At 35.4% G+C, this 20,405-nt stretch overlaps 2 protein-coding genes across 4 annotated transcripts in view; one reads left to right on the top strand and one right to left on the bottom strand.

The window, feature by feature from the left end:
- Window positions 1–20,405, top strand: part of LOC100647897 — a 113,076-nt gene that overhangs the window by 61,050 nt on the left and 31,621 nt on the right. The window lies entirely within an intron of this gene.
- On the bottom strand, window positions 6,943–9,987 carry LOC105665789. The gene is made up of 2 exons (XM_048406275.1): window positions 9,547–9,987; window positions 6,943–8,038 (listed from the first exon to the last, which is right to left on the bottom strand). Exons 1-2 carry the CDS (start codon window positions 9,779–9,781, stop codon window positions 7,362–7,364), a joined length of 912 nt encoding a protein of 303 aa, XP_048262232.1. The 5' UTR covers window positions 9,782–9,987; the 3' UTR covers window positions 6,943–7,361.

A 20,405-nucleotide genomic window follows, 5' to 3' on the forward strand; every position in this document is an offset into this window, starting at 1 on the left:
GAGATAGAAAGAACGTAATCAATTTACGGGGTATAATCCATCGGAAGTCCCTGTACGCATCTATCGGACCCGTGAACGTATCAAGAATTAATTTCAACGAGGCAGTCTGTCGATCAAACCCATCGCACAGGAAGCTGACGCAATTATCACGAGACGTGTTCGAACGATTAGGAAAGCCCCGAAAATTGAACAACCAGCCACGTGACAACATGGCCGGGATCCGTGTTCGCCTACACGGGGATCGGTGATCCGCAATTAGGCGGAGGACACCACGATACGGGCTTGATTATCATCATCGATCGACTCGTCATAACATGTACGTCGATTACAGTTAAACAGTTGTGTTAACGTCAACTGTCGCGTTAAATGTACTCGTTTCTGTCACTGGTACTTCTACTTGAAAATACTATTGTAAGAATCTTTTTCCAGTTTTCTGAAATTTTCTACGTAAGCAAATGGAGGAGAACTTTATACAATTATAAAATCTAGGCGAAAAAAAGGTATTAGATCGATTCTTGAAATTACATTTCATTCCATAATATCAAAGAATCAGAATTCAATTAAAAAGCTTCCGAATGAAATATCTCTTAACAAGTCGACGTTTTTCCAGAACGAACGAAACGATAATGGATATATTCGATACTTTTCCTGCCAACATTTGAAGAACAGGATTTTTTAGTGGATAAATTTCATGGGTGGAAGCTCCTTTTATTAGAAACTCGTTGCCATTACCATCGAATGAGTAAGATTTGTATAAATTTAAAATTTAAAATAGAAGGTGAACATATTGATGAATAATGCATATGAAAAATACACCGTTACTAAGGAGGAAGCTTATCGATTCAGAAAAATTGAGGATTTATAATTTATAAGTAATCCTAAAATATGATTTAAAAAATGCATTGTTTAAAATTCCAAACGTATACAACAATAAAAGATTAGAAGTATGTATTTAAAATTCCAAATTACCTGGCGAAGAGTATATTTTTGGCAACTTACGAAGTCAATGAGTAGCACCTTTTAGCGTGATGTCACGACATTTATCGAGCCACCATTTTTAGATACTGTGGTATCATGGACTGACAACACGCTACGTGAGAGATAAATTGTTATTACGGACTCTCCCTATTACACTAAAGTAACACATATGAAATTAATGAACTTTTACTAAATGATGAAATTATTATATATATGAACGTGTACGTGAACGTCTAACAAAAAATTAAATTATTATACAGATATATGAACGTGTGTATGAATTTTTATCTTGAATTTTGAATATGATGTCATTATTATTCATTGCGGTCTGTAAAAAACTTATACAGAAGATATTATACAGAAAAAAAAGAATAGAGATCTCTTGAAGAAAAGAAAGTCTAATTTCAATTAAACTTTTCACTTTTGCTGCGAATTTTTTATACACTTCTCGATAATTAACTCTGTCAGATAACCTGTATTTTTAATTGGTAAATTTTTGATCGACGATGTGATAAATAACGAAGCCTTCCCCGTTCCATTATTTATGAGTGTTGATCCAAAAACAACTTGAAATGGATCGATGATAAATAACACACTAATAATAAACAGCAGATATAGGTACAGTCTCATGTAACTAAGCTTGCTTGTGTTTATGTTAAATTCTAATTTATTGGAGCCTGATTCATAGCCTGTATTGAACAAGGTGCACGGAATTCCAAGGATTCAGTACTGAATATCGAGGTTAAACGAAATTGTATCCTTGGAGAGTAAGGCATGATCTTCCATATAGTTTAATAAAATATCTATCTCGTTAAACGTAGTACATAGATAATTAACGAAAGAAATTCATTTTTTTCCTGACCGTCTCGCTAACAGGAGAAAATATAAGAACGTAATTTTAAGGTGATGCCACCTTATTATTAATTAAAGTGTTAACATTCTCGTTTTATAGCTGATAATTTGTAATATCTTTCTTTTTTAATCTTCAATTTAAAACTAATCTTTATAATGCAGCTTCCGTTACAAAATTTATTATCCAACCAGGCTATCTAATAAACTTTCCAAGAACTTTTCTGTCGTAAGTTACACCTTTGCCCTCGCTTCTATCTAAAACGGATATTCGTGTAATCTTTGAATACTTCTTGGCTATCTTCCAATCATTCAAAACAAATAATCACATCATTCCATTATCACGCATAAGCGGTATAAATACTTTATTGGTATAAATATTTATTGTCAAATAAATTGCATTAAAGCGCGTTTTGTATCGATGAACCCGATCAAACAATCAAAATATTATAGAAATTCATATGAAGGAATCTTATGAACTTATCTTTATCATTCTAAAGAATTAGGAATACCAAGAAAACATGAAAAAGAATAATATTTCTCGAAAATTCTTTACTACCATGCAGTAGGGTCGAAATAAAATAAAATTATCAAAAGAGATATCCTTTTGAATTAAACACTTTTCTAATATTTTGTACGATTTCGTAAATATTCAGGATAATATACAGATTCCTTCGAAAGATTATTTTCTTTGCTATTTTCTTAATTTATCGTATTCTTCCTGAAATTTATAAATAATTTCTACAAATATTTGCATCCTTATCACGTATAAATGTAAAATTGTGATGGATTAATCGTTTTCATAATAGCGTAAATTTTTGATATCAATTTGTATTAGCATTTTATTTTTAATATCCATTGATTTAATGGCAATTTATATACATATTTAATAATAAATATATCTTATATTAAATTAGGAAATATCCTAATACTTATGGTCAAGTGTGTAACTTCTCCTCAGTAACGAATTCTTCGTCCGAGAAATTTCTTACAAATCTTCCAAGTTCCTCTTTCATTTCTTTTTCTTTGGAAAAACACAACGAATGGACAGGTGGAAAATTGATGGGCGAATCCAGTTGTAAGAACGAAGGTAAGGGAGCGTATAAACGATCGATTACCGCCTTTTCTCCGTTCGTATTTTCATTTCAACCTCGAAAACGATTCGTTAGGCTGTCCGGCTCTCCAAAAGAATCTATTGCTGGACAGATCTAACCGAGGAGAGAGCACACTACGTCATGGTCGATTGATATTCTTCTCCGTGAATCGTGCGGGGGTAGATTGAATAATCCTTTTGCTGCCTCGTAAACAAGTCTCCTCGAATGGTTTCTCGAAATCGATCGAACATGACGCCGGAATTTTACTAACGACGAACGCGAATTCATAACTTTAAAATGTTGTCCACGTGATATCAACAACGAAATCATTTTTTGCTTTCGCAAACAAAATCATACGTGTTGGTTCCCACAATCCTCTAATGTAAATTCCGTGGAAATTACTTTGTATGAATTAGAACCAAGTAACAATCGTTAAAGGTTTTAACAATTTAACAATTCAGGTCTAATTTTTTTTTAACTTTCCTCACGTTCTTTAAATGCCCTAATATCTCTGAACGAGTATCTATCCAATAGTCGAAGAGATAAAAAAAAAGTTAACACTTTCAAGTTTGATGGCACTAACGTGTTGTCAAGTACAGGCCAGATTTCAGTGTCCGGTGACATCATACATTGAAGTTACGAGCAAGTCGATCCTTTACGTAAAATTTACGAATTTGAAATTTTTTACCACCGGTAACACAGTGAAGCAACAGTGAAATAAAACACCGATTACTAAACACCGGTTAAAGTGACTAGTAAATTTCTGCGGGCGGCAAAGGAGAAAAACAAGCGAACTATACATACGTGGAGGAGGTCATGCTCATCTAGTGTTCGCCGTTGCAAACATACCAGCCAACGATAATTACGCGGAAAGGGGAAAAAACGTTGGTGTTTTGCTATCGGAGAATCGACATTGCGTGAACAGTACCAAGAGAGAGATCATTGCGATAGAAAACACGAGTTCTTGTTAACACTCGTTCTTCTTGCAACGGCCACGCTAATCGTTCCGTCGATCCCTCGTGAACCGTGTTGACTTTGTTGATTAAGTGAATTTCTCCGCTCTTCGACGAGCCTTCCGCGCAACAACCAAGCTCAAGGTCCCGCCACGATAGATTGCAATTAATTCCTTACCATGCATTGGTCCTCCTTAGACTTCTAGAGGTACTTTTACGATCGATAAAGAAGGGTGAAAGAAGGTCCATCTGGTAGCTTGTGACGTGAGGGTATAATCGGCTCGATAAATATTCGAAGACAAATGTGAAAAAAATATATTGCAGTTAGCTCGCAATTGAATGATTTGATAAGCAGCGAGTATCTTAAATAAGAATTAAGGGAGCTTAGCAAAGTTGTGGCTGATTAGACGGACTAGTAAATCTAAGGATTATGGAAGATACGAAGGATTCCGTGGAATGTTAACGTCACGGAGAATTCGGAAAATCTGGGGTGATCAAAAGATTTTAGAGACTTCGAAGGTTAAAGAATACCGTAGATTCTAGAATTCGATGATATTCGAGGACTTCGAATGGATTGAGGATATTGAAAAGCACTGAAAACTGCAAAGAATTCAGGAATATTTAAAATTTCAAAGAATTCGGAGGGTTGAAAAGAGTTTAAAGGTTTCAAAAGAGGATGTTGAAAAATATTAATGCATTTGAAAGATCAAAGGATAATCTTACTGGTTTTAAATAATTAAGAGAATTAAAAATTTTAAAAGGTTCTCGATAGTTTCAAAGTATTTCAGTAGTTGCAAGAGAATCGAATATCAGTGCGCGAAATTACTGTGTTATCACAATTTTTCTGTAGTTTATTATAAATGAGAAACTTAATGAAATTGCGGTATAAGTGCGCTTTTTTAAAACTAGATAAGTACAAAATAAGATCCGTATCTAGAGACTTTAAAGATTATGATATGTAGATTTCTGTATCAGAATTTAACTTCAGCTACTTTCCTTAAATTAAAGATTCTATCTTTGAGACTTTATCAAATATCGGTTGATCATAACATCAACACTGCGCAATCTACAGCGTTGTTACTATTTTACTATCTTTTATAATTTTATTGTAGGCCATAAGAACATATACATGTGGGGTGGCAAATTGGAATTATTAGTGAAAATCTTACTTTCAAAAAGATGTAGACGTATTAACTTACTTCATATATTCCAATGAAATAAAGAATTTCACTATCTCGGGCCATTTTTACGGCGATGCATCATGATTTTAAAGGAGTATTATCTCTAAATAAAGAGAAATATCGAGCTGATTTGAGTCTGAAGAAAAGAAAGATGAAAGGAAAAGAAAAGAATCTTAAGGAAAGGCTTTGTATTTTGCAAAGAATTAACATTAACGGTAAATCGGAGTGAAAGATTCACCTTACTTGTCTTAAGAATAAAAAGATTTTATCAATTCAACTCTAAACAGTCTTTAAAGAATTCTAAAAACTTCTGATGGTCAAATAGATTAATTACCAATCAATTGGTAAAAAATAGAATATAACAACATGCGAAGAAAAGATTGACCTTGCTTTTCTTAAAAATGAGATATGTTTCTATTTACTTTACCACTGCCTCTAAAAAATTTCAACTTACTCCCACAATGTTTAAGTTTTATACTATCTGCTTTTTATTAATCAATTTAGTATTCATTTCGATTGCCAATAAATCAATGAAAAATAGAATGCAACATGGTAGAAAATTTCACGAATCAAGGTATTTTTGTAGAGGAAAATATAGGTTCCGTTACGTTAAGTTTCGCGTGCACGTGTTGCAAAATAAATGGACCGTCTTGGCAAAGAAACAAAACGAATCAGCTCCGTACGAGCGAGTTGGAGAGAATACTCCTAAACAACGATGTTGAACGATTCGTCGTGCAATGGTGCACGGAGCAATTTGGAAAATCAGATTTATTGGTGAATGGTGTTCGTCGACAAAATGCGCGATGTTTCCCTTTCGTTCGATAAATTTGTCCCGCAACTTTGCTTCACAACCGAGCACAAATGCTAAACTCAATGAAATGCATTTTATGATAATGCATCTTGTAGATTGTGTAATATCGAAGAATTATTGTTCCGCGGGAACGAAGAAACGTGACGCAACATCCTGTGAACCTTCAAAAACTCGTTTCAAGGACAATTTGATATATGCAAACCGGTGGAATATCTCACAAAATCCTTCAAAATATATAGCGTCACGTTTTACGTCATACTTAATGAAAAGAGCGGATGCAATAACAGGAAACCAAATACTCTCAAAGAAGTAAAACAAGGATTTGTCGTGTTCTTACGCAAACAGACATATTTGTATTTCCTGCTTCGGACTTGTTTCGCTTCTATATATATCATAAAGTAGTTTATCACGCTCATTTCTGCGCCACTTATTCGTACTTAACATTGAGTCTAATAATAGAAATAATTATGTTAACTATACTGATATCAAATGGCCGATCTTTCATCAATATAATTAATCAAAGATTCAACTAATAAAATTAAAAATTGAGCAATGAATACTATAACGAATCTCTCAGAATACGAGCCACTAACAATTCGATGAGGAATATTAAACAACCAATACCCTGACACACGAAGAATATCTCAAAAATTGGACGGAGATGCTTCATAGTCAAAATTTCATCCGAATCTTGATTAAAAACGATCTGCTGGTCTTCCTCGATCATTAATCGACTACTCAGTTTCTTTATCATCCCCGTTTCTCGATACTTCGTAATGAGTTGTCGAAGAGGCCTTCGATACATGTATCCTCTTCTTGCAAAGAAGAAAACTGGGAATCTGAAAATTGGTTTTGGTAGTGTGTACATCCGAAGACTTCTGTTATTCCTGTAATCCCAGTTGATCCTGTCAACGGTGAAATGTTGCAACACGGCGAATCCATTCTTCTTGAATATATTACCAAGTGCTTCTTCGGGTCCAAGTACTTCGTATCTGTTACGAAAATATTTTTAGTGTGTTTATTGGTATGACACGAAACACAAAAGATTAACAATTGCTTTTTATTCAACATGCTAGAAACATTGGTAATATCCTAAAAATTTTTTAAATTTTCCGAAAGCTTAGAACAACTTAAAACAATAAAATCTTGCACTTACATAACTCTTCAATCAATTTCGTCTACAAAATATAAAAAAGATATATTCACCTACTAAAGGAATCAAATAAGACCAAGACAAGCGATATCGGAAATTGCAAAATTCGCTCGATAAATGAATGAAACTCTCAAAAGTCTTTTACGCGACAATAAATCAGTTGTAGAGCCGAGAATCTCGTTTCACGAGTAGTATCCATCATCCAATTCCCAGTATTCGCTGTACCAGACATGCAATAAAAGAGGAATCCAGTTGAAACGCACTTCGAATCGAAGAGCTTCCACGAGAATTGACTAGAACGAAATAGAGAGAGGAATTGGAAATTTACCGTGATCGGTAAGATTACCTTTTATACAAATCTATGATGAACTGATCATCGGAATTGTTGAAATAGGAGCGTACGACGCCTGGTCCGCTGAGTGGTTGACCAGAGTCACGTACTTGCTCGAGATTCTGCAGCAGATCCTCGGTGTCGACTTGAGCCAGCGAGCTGGTAAACGTGCTGTTATAAGTGATGCTCAAATAAAGGGAGAAGATCATCCACAAAAGCAGCACCAGCCGCAAACCAAGGTTTCTTGGCAACGTGATGCTTTGAGACAACGAGATCGCCCAAACATGTGCAAATTTCACCTGTTCTTTGATCAAACCCATGCTCGATAATTTTTTCAGCACGATCAATAGAAGAATATAAACAATGAATACAAGGAACACGCTGATCCAAACGAAATAATGAAACGGCATTACTAGCTTTAAAATGTCGTTTTCGATAGTTCTAATGCGAACCAAACTGGCAAGCACCATATCACGGAACATATACCAGCAGATGACTTCGACGTTGTCTAAGATTTGTAGATCTTCGGGTTTCGGCCCTGCTATCATATCTATGTCACGGTTCATGAGCTTTTCGAAGACATCGGGCCAAGATATGTTTACTTCTGTGCTGGAGTCGACGGTCAGGTTGTAGTACTTCCCGAAGTCTTCGATGAGGAGAGCGCCTACTGCTTGCAGTGTTTCGTTACCTGTTGTGGCGATTTAATGATATATTATTTATAATTTAAATGGAAAACGATAAATAAACATTTGTAAAATATTTAAATGTGCCAAAGTATATAAAATACTTGTGATATACAAACATATCTAAAATATTCAAAGCAAAATACTCATAATATTTAGAGCGTGAAATAAATTTCTATTTAGATCGTATTCTTTCACTGTTCAGGGAAAAAGAATTTGCATAAACATATCTCTGAGCTAATAACAAGTAAAAGAAGCATGATTGTATAGAATACTCAAGGTTGGTTTCATTTATAAGACTAATTTTATCAAGCAGTTCCCAAATTCAATTAATATTCAGGTAATTCAGGTAACAATTAATCATGTTAATTTGAACGACGCTTCAGATGCTGCATCGCTTTCCAACATGTAACACGTTTCTATCAATAAAATTTAATTAAAAGCTTCGTTGATCTGACGAAATGTGACTACTGAAGCCATGAATTGTATCACTGCGAAATAGAAGATTTCGATTTAATGATGTTTTACGTGTACCTTCTTCTCTACAAATTTTCGAAATTTTCCTATAAATTTTCTGTTCTCTATTCTTCCATTTCATTGGACACGAGTGTGATGGATGTTGAAAGCGTATGTGATTGAAAAACGATCACTGCAAGGTCGCTCCCTTGGCAATGAAACGAACAGCTTTGTTGCGAGCTAGCAACAACGAAGCATATACTCGTTTAAGTGATTTATCACGATTCTCGAGGAACTCGGAGCGAAATACGTCAATTATTTCACGAAATGCCGGACTATTAAATATTTATCGCGGTGACTTGACGGTATTCTTGTCGCGACGAATTAATTACATCGATTAACGTTTCCTTGACGATGAGAGAGAAAGACAGCGATAAGTGAATTTTAATATTTTAATATTCCCAAGGCTATTGATTGCAGTTTATGATATTTTTAGTGCGTAGATTACTGCGCAGTTCATATGAATTATTATAATAATTATTACCATGTAATGTATAAAATAGCAATATTGTTGTTATATCGATTTTTGTTTGTACATTTAAAACGTATTAAAAGCGAAGTGGTTTCCATGATGATTTCCAATTTCTAAAATGATTTTTATATTGTTCTTTACCTTCTGCAGGTAATTCTTTTAACAAAATTTCAAATGCATTGAGACCACTATTTCCAACATTTCACTCCCTTTTCTAAATTAACTGTCTTCTTAATACCATTTTGCAACATTTCTAACAATTTCTCTCATTATAGCAAACATTCCACCAAGCATCATTTCAAACATAAACTAAAAATAGCAGCTTTAGTTCAAATGACTTGACAAATCTGAAACTCAACAGAATTTATTTTCCTCTCAACCGCTTCAAAAATATCCACGCTGCGTGATAGTTACTTCTACATCTCTCACGCTCCCCCGTGCCCAAGTAAAAATCCACATTCCATTGAACTCTTCAAACACTGTCCCTAGTGTGCGTGTCCAGACTAGCGAACACAGTTTGCTCACGTTTCAGTTTGAGCGTGTCCTCTCTGCGCCAGAAGCTCACTGTCGCATCCGTGACGATCGCGTATTTCATGGTGCAGCCACCGAGCGGGCAAAATCGACGAGAATCCACAGCGAATGCCGGAATCCGATCCACATCGTTCGTGACCGACGTACAGGATCCTACGGATCTCGATGTAATCTCGTCTTCCGTTGCGCTTGCACGAATAATCGTACCTGTGGCCGTGTCATCGAACATCAGAAATGCCACGTCCCGATAGCCGGCGTTCAACAAATCTTTCGCGAATAAATGCACCTCTTCCCTCACGTTCCTCGTAACGAACAGATATTGTAGAGTGCGTAGATTCTTTTTTCCATGTAGAAATATTCTACGCGAATTAATAAATTTACCGTGTTCGATCACGATGTAACCTTGTATGCGTTCATTTTTAACTAACGTGGCACGATCGACGACCAGAGTTGGCGCGTTTTCTACGCAGACTTTCGAGATCGCGTCCTCGAGATAGGTGGCAGGCACGACGTACAGCACATCGATTCGTCTCTCGGGATTGAACAAACGCTTCGCCGTCAGGCTCGTGCAGGAAACGATGGCTTCAGCGTTAGTGAAATTTCTCGCCTGAAAGAACCGATATTTGCCCTGCACAGCTGAGATAGCACTTGCTATCAACGTGACATGCACTAGACCGATATACATGGAGGACTGTTCTTTACATCTTCTTGATGGAAGCAAGACTAGAGGGATAACTTAAAAATGAGAAACGATGTGAGCCGTAGAGGTATATATGGGAAGAGATTTTATCTGAAGACGACCTTGTCGTTGTTCGAAGTTTCGATTATGAAATTCACGCAAGTTGTTTCAAAAGTGTGTTTTCTTGGTTATTCGAGATTGTAGATTTTCGTTTCGCGTGATACGTTCGTTCGCTGTCACTGAAATCATGAGAAATGGCAGGTGTTCAGTTAGAAAATTGCGGAAGAAAATTGGAAAATGAGAATGGCTGAAGGTTGATGTTAAAATTTCATAAATCAGAGCAAGGATTTTTACGATCGGACAGGAATTTCATAGAAATTTCAGCGACGTGATATTACGCTTCCAAAGATTTTGTCTCTGAAATACCTTACGCAACGAGTTGTTTGATATAAAATGGAATGTATCGATTATTGTGACTCGATTGGTCAAAGATATTAAATACAGCAGAGTATTCTGAGATTTTAGTTCTACAGCCCACAATAGCATTTTAAATTAAAGTAGTTTAACATTCTCTTTGACACTCGATTCTTTAACATTTTATTTCTGATATTAGAAAACGATAACGAGTATTATGGCGAAGGAATCAGTGTAATTTTAACGGCTCATATGATGATTGTTCGGAAGCGTGAATTGAACGCGTATATTCGATACTACGGTTCGTTCAAGCTTAAATTCGGCGATAACTGTACCGTAACATGTAAATACCGTACGTGAAAGCGGATATCAAATATATTTCAAGGAAGATTTCGATTCTAAAAACCAGTCACGTAACAGTGGTTGGGAAATTTCGAAAACTAAAATCGAGAATTTGACAAAAAGAGGAAAGAAAAATAAAAAGAATAAAAATATCGTAGACCACTACAGAATATTCGGACGATTGAAATCATTTTATTTATGTTTTATTGAGAGGCGCGCATAATTCTTCCTTACATTAATAACAAATACACATTCTTAATTAAAGATATTATCAATTAATCGATATCTGTATCTCGGTTTCTCTTTATCAATTTTTATTATATTAAAACACTTTTTCTTAAGTAATTTATGTAATTTACGTAATGAATCGTTAATATGTTTGAACTCGAGCAATCAGCGGCGAGATATCAGAACAAAAAGTCACCATAGTTACATGTAGCTATCCGTACCATTTGTTTTTCAACATACCGCTTCGAAATAGGATCGCATTTAAGTCTGCGGTTGTATCGCGTGCACGCGTGCAGTTCTGTGAAAGGCGCGAAATAGCCGCTCGTGTCGAATGTGAACCAACGGCATAAACGTCGAACTCCGTTTAAAATGAGAATCGTCCGTGACCCCGAGAATGTTGCAGAATTTGCACGACCCCGGGTGCAAGTGCAAGGTCAAGTGCAGTGGGCAATTTGCCAACCATGCAACGTAACCGTCTACTTCCTGGTCTGTTCAAAACGTTGAAAAATTGTCTGTTCGATCGCGATCCAACTCGAAAATCATTTCAGAGCTGGAAGTCAAACTCCGCCCATGAAATGTTTAACATCAAGTGATTCAATAGATATACGTAGAGTGAGCAAGAAGAAACTACCACCTGAAAAACTCGTTATTTATCGAGTTTATCGAAAAAATGTTTGAGGTAAAATCTATTATATTTAAAGGGCTTGGGCAGGTGGGGACATTTTGATTTTTTAATATCATATTTTGTAAAATATTAAGAAAACCTTGAATTCTTTAAACGGTACCATACGTTTTTTATAATATTAATCAATCTAGCTGGGTATTCTCTGTAAAAAAGTATGAACCTATTTACACCGAAAAACTGTTAGTTTAGCTTTTAATTTAATTTGTTAAATTTAACGTATAACACAAAGGACAGAGACAATACCTCTTCGCATATTTTCTTGTTTTTTGACCATTAAATTTGACAAATTTAAAAGAAAATATCTGCTAAAATAATCGTTCTTCAGTATAAATAATATTACACTGAATGTTATTGGGTATATGTAATATTATAAAACATTTACAAATCTCAAGTTCACCTTAGTACCTCAAAAAATGTAAGGTATTAAAAAATTAAAATATTCTTATCTGATCAGGCTCCTTAGATACAATAAATTTCACTCCAAACATTTTCTGATAAAATCAATAGATAACGAGTTATTCCAGATGGTACATTTTACTGACTCGCTCTGCACATAGTATTGAGTTTGCCAGTTTACAAGTGTACACATAGGTATCGATAATTTTTTTCTACGTTCTCATTCTTATTGGATACAGTTTCCTTAATGAACTTTAACAGACCTAGACTTTTAAATATTCTATATTTGATGATTTGATGATTGATGATTGTAACATTGAACATTTGATGATTTGATGCTTGATGATTCTAACATCCTCCTATTATAATGTAATCAAAATTCGGAAAAACCTCAACTTCGCTTGAAACTTGAAAGTGTATTTCAGGTAAATAAAGTAAATAACACTCGTATATTTTTGAATAAATAATGTAAGAAGTTTCCAATTTCCAGAACTGAAGAAACTTGTTGGATCTACACGAGACTTAACGTGATTTATCGTTTCGTGTAATAACGAACCAACCATTCCCTTTGGTTTAATCCAAATCTGGAGCTTTTTTCTGATTGTTCGCTACTTTTTTCCGAAAGTACGTGAGAAGTACGCGAAGATGCAAGATTGACACATTCAAAGGTTTGATCATCATGTTAACCAAGCGGAGAGATGCGGGTTACTCTAGCATCAAACGCGTGAAGTGGCTACAAGTTCGAGAAGTACGTTCCTCGAGCTGTGAGGTATTGATCCACGGTAGTTCGAGCGAAAGTTCTTCGAGAGTTTGCAAGATTCTTTGCTGACGTTTCTGCGTTACTGCATGTACGATTTCTCTTCCTCGTCGAGACGCTGCACGTTTAGAAGCTTCAGGTGTGGCACGAATTGGTCAACCCTTCGAGCAAATTAGATATTCTTTTTACAAATGGATATATTTTATGCAGGCGATACTCATTTTGCGTTGACATCGTTATGTTAATTTAAAAACAAAATAGATAATTTAATTTCTTAATTTTGTTTCTTGTGTGAAACCATAACATAAGTAATCAGAAATTTCAACTTGAATAAAGGAATAATATTTGTAATTATCGCTGTTTTGTACTTTTCAATTTATGAAATATATCAGTGTAATTTTAACGGCTCATATGATGATTATTCGGAAGTGTGAATTGAACGTGATTACCTTTTCCCTTGGTTTATCATACATTCGATCTGGAGATTGCATCAAGCTGTAAAAGTTCGCCCCTTTTATAGCTGCTCCAAAAATATCGAGTCGGTCAATTCAGTGAGATCACCGAGTTATCTGTCCTAGCCATCGCAGACACGCCCTTTTCCCAATATTTCTTTCAATAAAAACTTTCATTTTTGTCCAAACATGGTGGACGAGGGATACAGAAAGAGGGTCTAAAGGACAATTTAAAATCTCTACATAGGCCAGAATTCTATTTTTAGTTCTCCAGAATACATAATAAGTTCTAAATCACAAAATAATGATAAATTACCAATTGAACTATGGTCATTGTTGATTTAACTGTGAATTACTGTCAAAGAATACTTTAAATTAAAAGTAGTCTCGTAAAATATTTTATTGGCGTTTCATTAAAGATTGTAGATTACATCAAAATGAAAATTCTGGAAAGTTTCTGAAAATGCAGCAAGCCTCGAAGATCGTGATCATTTTTTAAGGAAAATCTATAAACCCTAAACCTTCTCCCCCTGAAGAGATTGAAATTTACAAGTTTCTCCATACAACGCCCCGAGAAGATAACCGGTATTTCGCAGTGGCACTCAGGAATTCAAGGAAAATTTAAAAAGTTCAGAAATAACGCGGTAGTCAAGCATGATATACTTTTTCCATTCTTGCTAGTATTTTGATGTAAAATTCAGTACGTTTTATCTGTTACACGATTTCACGCATTTGTTGATAAGTCGAGACATAGAAATTGATTCCATAAATAATATAAAGAAATTTATTTATTGTTATATTTTTCTATTATTACAACCTTTTACTTCGTTTTAAACTATTCGTATTATGTATGAGATGATTCAAATAAATTCGCAAAAATCTTATTTAACATGAAAATCTAAAGCAACATTTGAAATAGCAAGTTAAGAAAATTAACTTGTCCGTGAAAGAAAAGTAGCAAAGTGTCACTTATCCCATTCTTCTGCTGCAGTCTTCATAGATAATTTAAATAATCATCGTCCAAAAAATGTTCAATCTTGTACGTATGGTACATGACGAACAAAAAATATGGAGGAGTCAGAAAAGAGAAGCAGCTATCATGAAGAAGTATCATAGTAGCTCCGTTAATCGTATAAATCTTTCTCTACAATGGAGCGCGACAAACGACGGCCCGGTAATCGCATTAAACACGCATCCTCGAGGTTGGCACGAGCGAATAATTGATGCTCGGTTCGTTCAACAGACATTTCTGTACACCCCTTCACGACGAGATCGATAATAATCGAAGCAAACCGGACGATAGTGACCGCGGCCATCTGGGAAATCTAGAAAACACCGACGAAGGAAACACATCCGCGTGTATCGAGGGTTCAAGGACGCCGACGCAGACGCCGGGCGTCATTCTGTCTCCACACGGACGCTCAAGTTCGTCTCGAGCTTCTTGAATGGCGATCCATCGGGTCGCGTCCAAATCTCTTCTATTCCGAGACGATATGATAAAAAGAACTGAATGGATCTGTATTCGCTAACTCGATGAAATTGAATTTTCCATTCCCAAACAGAATAGCTGCCACGGACAAATTTACTATTATTTAATAGATGAGCAGTAAAATATACAGGCCGCTTATTTGTCAGATCGATTAACTTCAAAAAAGGTAGAGATAATTGATAAAATTATATAAGATATCGATTCAGTGTTTTGATATTAAAATTTCGAAAATTTCGAAAAATAAGATTAACCACTTTGGCCTGTAAAAAGCGGAGTTAATCATTTCAGCCACTTGGCTCATATGACAGCCTAATGCATTATAAATAAAAAGCAGCGAAAATATGAGTCTCCTACAGATCGATACGAATACACGTGTCACGTATAGCGATTCAGGGTAACACGTTAGTGCATAAACTTGAACGGATTATTCAAATTTAAAAAACTGCTGCGAAAGAGCGGGCGAGGAAATTCTGCTCTGACCTGCTTGCCTGGATCAGTCCGTTCTCGTACCTCTTGCATTCGAATGAGGATTAACATCTATATTTAAAACATTCCTCCTTTTTCTCTGACTAAAAAAAGACAGAAATAAAAAGAATAAGTAAAGATATCACTGTATAGGAATAGTATGATATAATCAATATCATCATGAAACTGCACAAGTCAAACATGCCACATTTTTATATTAAAGAAAGTTTCCTTATTATATAGCATTATAGATAGAATTGTTAGAGTTTCACGTTTTATGTTTCTGTTTAGATGTGTGTGTTGTTATAAGTTCGGACGCTGCGAGAATATGAGTAATAAAAGCAGAGAGAATAAGGAACATAAGAGGTATATTCTAAGGTCAAGTTTAAGTATAGGTTATAAGACTAAATGTTAAGAAATATTAAGCTCGATAGTTGAAAAAATAGGTCATGAATGTAAACCAAAAAGGAAAGTAAATAAAGTGATAGTATTATAAATACAATATCGTGTTGTGTCTCAGAAATAAAAGAAATAAAACAAACTTTGATGATCACTATTATCTGAGGAGCAATCGGTTAGAAGAAAGCTGGAAAGTTAATGGTAGACTAGCGACGTAGAAAATCGACGTTTTGCATGTCGAGAAGGTTCAACGATCGTTGAAAGGACCTTGGTGGTCATCAAGGTGATATCAATACGGGTGATTCCGGTCGATCTGCAGGTGTATGATAACGTGGCACACATTCGTGATTATGCCCATGAGGATTCGATTGAAAAGATTGTCATGCAGAAAAAGCACCTTGTGTGCAATTATAGATACGCTTTGCGTAAAAAGTTAACGTCTTCCTTTGTCTTTCTTTCTCTTTCTTATTCTACTTTTATTTCAATGATGGAGTGGGAAGAAATTGCAATCCTACGTTTGTGTGACGGTATATTAAATTAGAAATCGATTACGATGTCGCAATAAGGCGGTATCTGAAGTGACGATGCATGAAAGTTCGCCGCACAACAAGCGGAGTAATTAAAAGTTCTCACGGAGGCGGACAAGCGACGTTCATCTTCCTTTTGTTTCCGGTAACTGATTTCTGAGCAACTGATGAGACGATCAATGAGGTGATCACGACGTTGTTTGTTCTTTTAAGGTATTTTCAAGGGCTCAAATATCGATAGTTCATGGAAAACAAGATTTAATCATTTGCTTTACGATTTTTCTCAGTTATTGTGGTATACCTCGTCCTTTCAGAATCGAATTTTTATAGACTCTAAGAGAATTTATTTTTATTAAATAAAATACAAAAAATATTTCCGTATTAAATAAGAGACTAAATATACTAAATAATACACTACATAAAGTTCTACGTTTAAATTTCGCAATAAATAAATTCCAGGAAGCTAATAAAATAATCTTTTTAACTTTAAAAATGTATGAGTCCCAAACACTAAATGATAACTTTCAACACGAACACGTGTGCAAAATTCAGGTTTAGATTTATTCATTCGGGTATAAAAATTGCAAGGCAGAATTTAACCGCAGCATTGCTCGTTCGTCGTAATCACGACCGCTGTTGTATAAATTTTTCAATAGCGTGGATGAACGAGTGACCCGCAGATTGCAGTGCGTACGAGTTTACAATGACCAATCGTCCCCTCATCAAGGTCGATGATTGTAGCGGCAATTTTCAGTCAGCCTGACGACGATTATTCGTGAGCCGTGTTATTATTCATAGACCGTGCGCAGACGAAATCGCTGTGTGTATCGTAGGTGATCCGTGGCGCCACGACGCTTGTGACGTAGGTGTATCAGCGTCGGTGCTATCTACAATGCCATTCAGAAATTCAACAAGCCACAATCTGAATAGAGAGTCTAGTGGACAAACATTGTCATGGTGTACAGTAGCTCACAAAAGTATTTGTACATTTGTAGAAACATTTGAATATATTATATGTGTTATATGAAACATTTAATTAAAAATTCCATTGGTACTGCAATGAAGCTGATTAAATCGTGATTGTATTGGTAAAGTTTGAAACAAATCTGAAAATTTGCATAGGAGCCAAAAGACAGTGTAAGTGTATATTTTGCTCAGATCATAAAAGCATTTAAACAGTCAACTATCTGTTATATTAATAAGCCTCGCTATTCAAACATCTTTAATACTTGTTATATGTTTAACATTGTTTATGTGTGCTAAATTTTTTACTATATATATGTTCTCAATAAATATTTTGTAATTTCTATACATATTCAGGTTAGTTGCGAATATTACCGATATAGCCATGAAAATCGTGCCTCATTATAGTACGAATGAAGTTTCAATATTTTTTATATAATGCACAATATATACATATGCATGGCTTTCTATGGTTTGCATTCAAATACTTTTATGAACCACTGTACGCAAGTAACTATGAAACTATACGTGGCATGTCGTCGAATTCCATCAGAGTGCATCAACCCCATCAATACAGGCTTTTCGTATACCAAAAAATGACTTATACCTATGAGTCCATAGTTATTCTCTCTCTCTCTCTCTCTCTCTCTTTCTCTTCTTTATTTTTATCTTCCTTTTTCCTGTATTTTTTTCACCTTTTTGAAAGTGGTGTTAAATTTACGATAAAAGCTTCACGTTGAAAGTGCATGTTTTTTTTAAAAAAAAAAAACCAATATCGCAGAGTCATTATCACATTTCGACATAGCTTTTACCGTAATCCAAAGCTCCGATTAACCCAGCCTTTATAATCTAAAAATCCGATTTCCCTACTTTTCAGCCCCTATCATTTCGCTTGTCGCGGCAAATCTAATTAAGGGCGACTCTTTTAAACGGCGTTGGACATGAGTCGCATTCCCGCGTGACGAAAATTTCATTACGCAACGTCGTTAAAATCCCATAGAGGGAAAAGGAGTCTTGAATTCCCTGGCAGAAGCGTGTACTACCGTATCATGGATCCGTTTCATTTTTAGTTACACGTTATTTCCGCTGTCGATCCGAAAGGAAATTACGCCGGCCCTGCCGCGAGAAGTTAACACTTGATTATTTACCATTCAATTTTCCTCACTTCCGGCACGCGCTTAAAACACTGTTTGGTAAAATTGAATTTCCGGGCAAACAACCTTTACCGTGCGAATCGTGAAAGACCCTAAAAGGCAAATAGTAAATTCATCTCTTCGCTTTTTCGTCGTCGGTTACTCGAACACTCATGATACATTATTCAAACATCCTTCGGTTAATTCATCCCCAGTTGGCTGTAACCTTCGATATTCATTTCAATCCAAACCTTGGTGCAAATCGTGGCCTGCCCTTGGCTAGATAGTGTGCAATCGAAATGCATAGTGAAATCTCGCGCACGCAACAGGAATCCGTAGATCTGATTTAAAAGTAATGCAGTTTGATAATTTGATTGGAACGTTGAGAAACTTGGTTAGGTATGTTATGTCATATACAGTAGTTATGGAAAGAAGTATTATTATTATTAAATATTATTATAGCATTTCTTATCGTAGCATTTACTAATTAATTAAGATCAAATATATAAATCCTCCTGAGAGATATAGTGGTAAATATAAATAAATTCGCAAGAAAAAATGGAAAAGATGGGAGGATAGATGAAAGTCAAAGAAGATAAGCAAGAAACAAGATAGAAAGTAGGTAGTAGAAAGTAAAAAAGAGGAACAAGAAAGAAGAATGGTATTAGTTTCAAAATCCAAACAGAAATGATCCACCTGATAGAAATCTTATACTCTATCTCTTCGTTACTCTCAATTAAAACTTTTAACTGTAAATGACCATCCAACTATTTTACAAATTTCTAACAATTAAAACAGTCGTAATTTTAACTAATTTGATCAACTATGTCTAATATCTATTTCAGATATTAATTACAACCATATATTTCTAATTTTCCTCTTACGTAAAACCACAGTGTGTTATGCACGTCTCGTCACGAAATATCTGTCCATGGACGGAAACAAGTTGAATTTCATTTCGTATTGACCCCCATCGTCTTCCATTTCAATTTATCAGCGGGTAGGGTGCGGTACATATATTCCCACATGAATCACGTGTATCGAAGTCGCACATATAAACTGCGAGTTACTCGTGACTCGAATATTTGGCATACGCATTCAGCTAGGCATTAATAGATTTCCATTTGACGAATTTTCATCCTTGTATATGAATTGTTTCGTCCTCTTCCACTAACCATCCACGTAAAACATGCCCGGATTTCCTTTTCACGCTATAACGCTCGACTTAATGACGCGCTAATTCGAAATTTCATCAACGAAATCGCCGTCCATTAGCGGTGTTTAATGCGTCTAGCGTCGAGCTTATACTAGATCGATATCACCAATGTTGCGAATCTTTACACGAGTATTTCGGTATTCGCTACTTTTGAGACGCAATAGAACTACATTTATGGAAACGAAATTTTAGTCAATTTTCTATTAACTGAATTTTTGATAATTGAAGTCACTTAATTGCATACATCTCTAATATCTCTAAACCACTAATCTCTATCGATGCTATCGATACAAGAGGGAACTTCGAATTCTTCATTAATCCTAGAAAATTAGAAGCTTCCCGGCTGTGTGCGAAACTGAAACGAGTATGGTAAAAATGCATGTAAAAATCTAAAACTCAAAAAAAAGCAGGGATGTCGTGTTCGCATCATAGAACCACCAAAAATTATCTATTGTTGACGCTTTAGCAATCGACTAGACTGGATTCCTGTGAAAAACTAGAACGAAAGATCAAGGTGGTCAAACAACATCGAATTACAGCGAAATAATTAACGTAGAACGATGATGAGACTGAGAAGAGGGGGACAAGTTCCAGTTGGTAACAATGTATTCGATACGCTGGGGAAATACGTTCTATATCGTGAAATTGATCCGATCGTTGAGGATATCGGCGGCGGTCGAGACATGTGGCAAATTCGAAACGCCGACA

The sequence above is a fragment of the Bombus terrestris genome, chromosome 5 (genome assembly GCF_910591885.1).
Source record: "Bombus terrestris chromosome 5, iyBomTerr1.2, whole genome shotgun sequence".
NCBI classification, from domain to species: Eukaryota; Metazoa; Arthropoda; class Insecta; order Hymenoptera; family Apidae; genus Bombus; species Bombus terrestris.

Bases quoted from the DNA above. Each gene is read 5' to 3' on its own strand.
- LOC105665789 (XM_048406275.1), bottom strand. From the start codon at position 9,781: ATGTTCGATGACACGGCCACAGGTACGATTATTCGTGCAAGCGCAACG. The intron at 8,039-9,546 runs GTGAGCAAACTG...TCGCCACAACAG, and splicing joins GGACACGCTCAAACTGAAAC to GTAACGAAACACTGCAAGCA.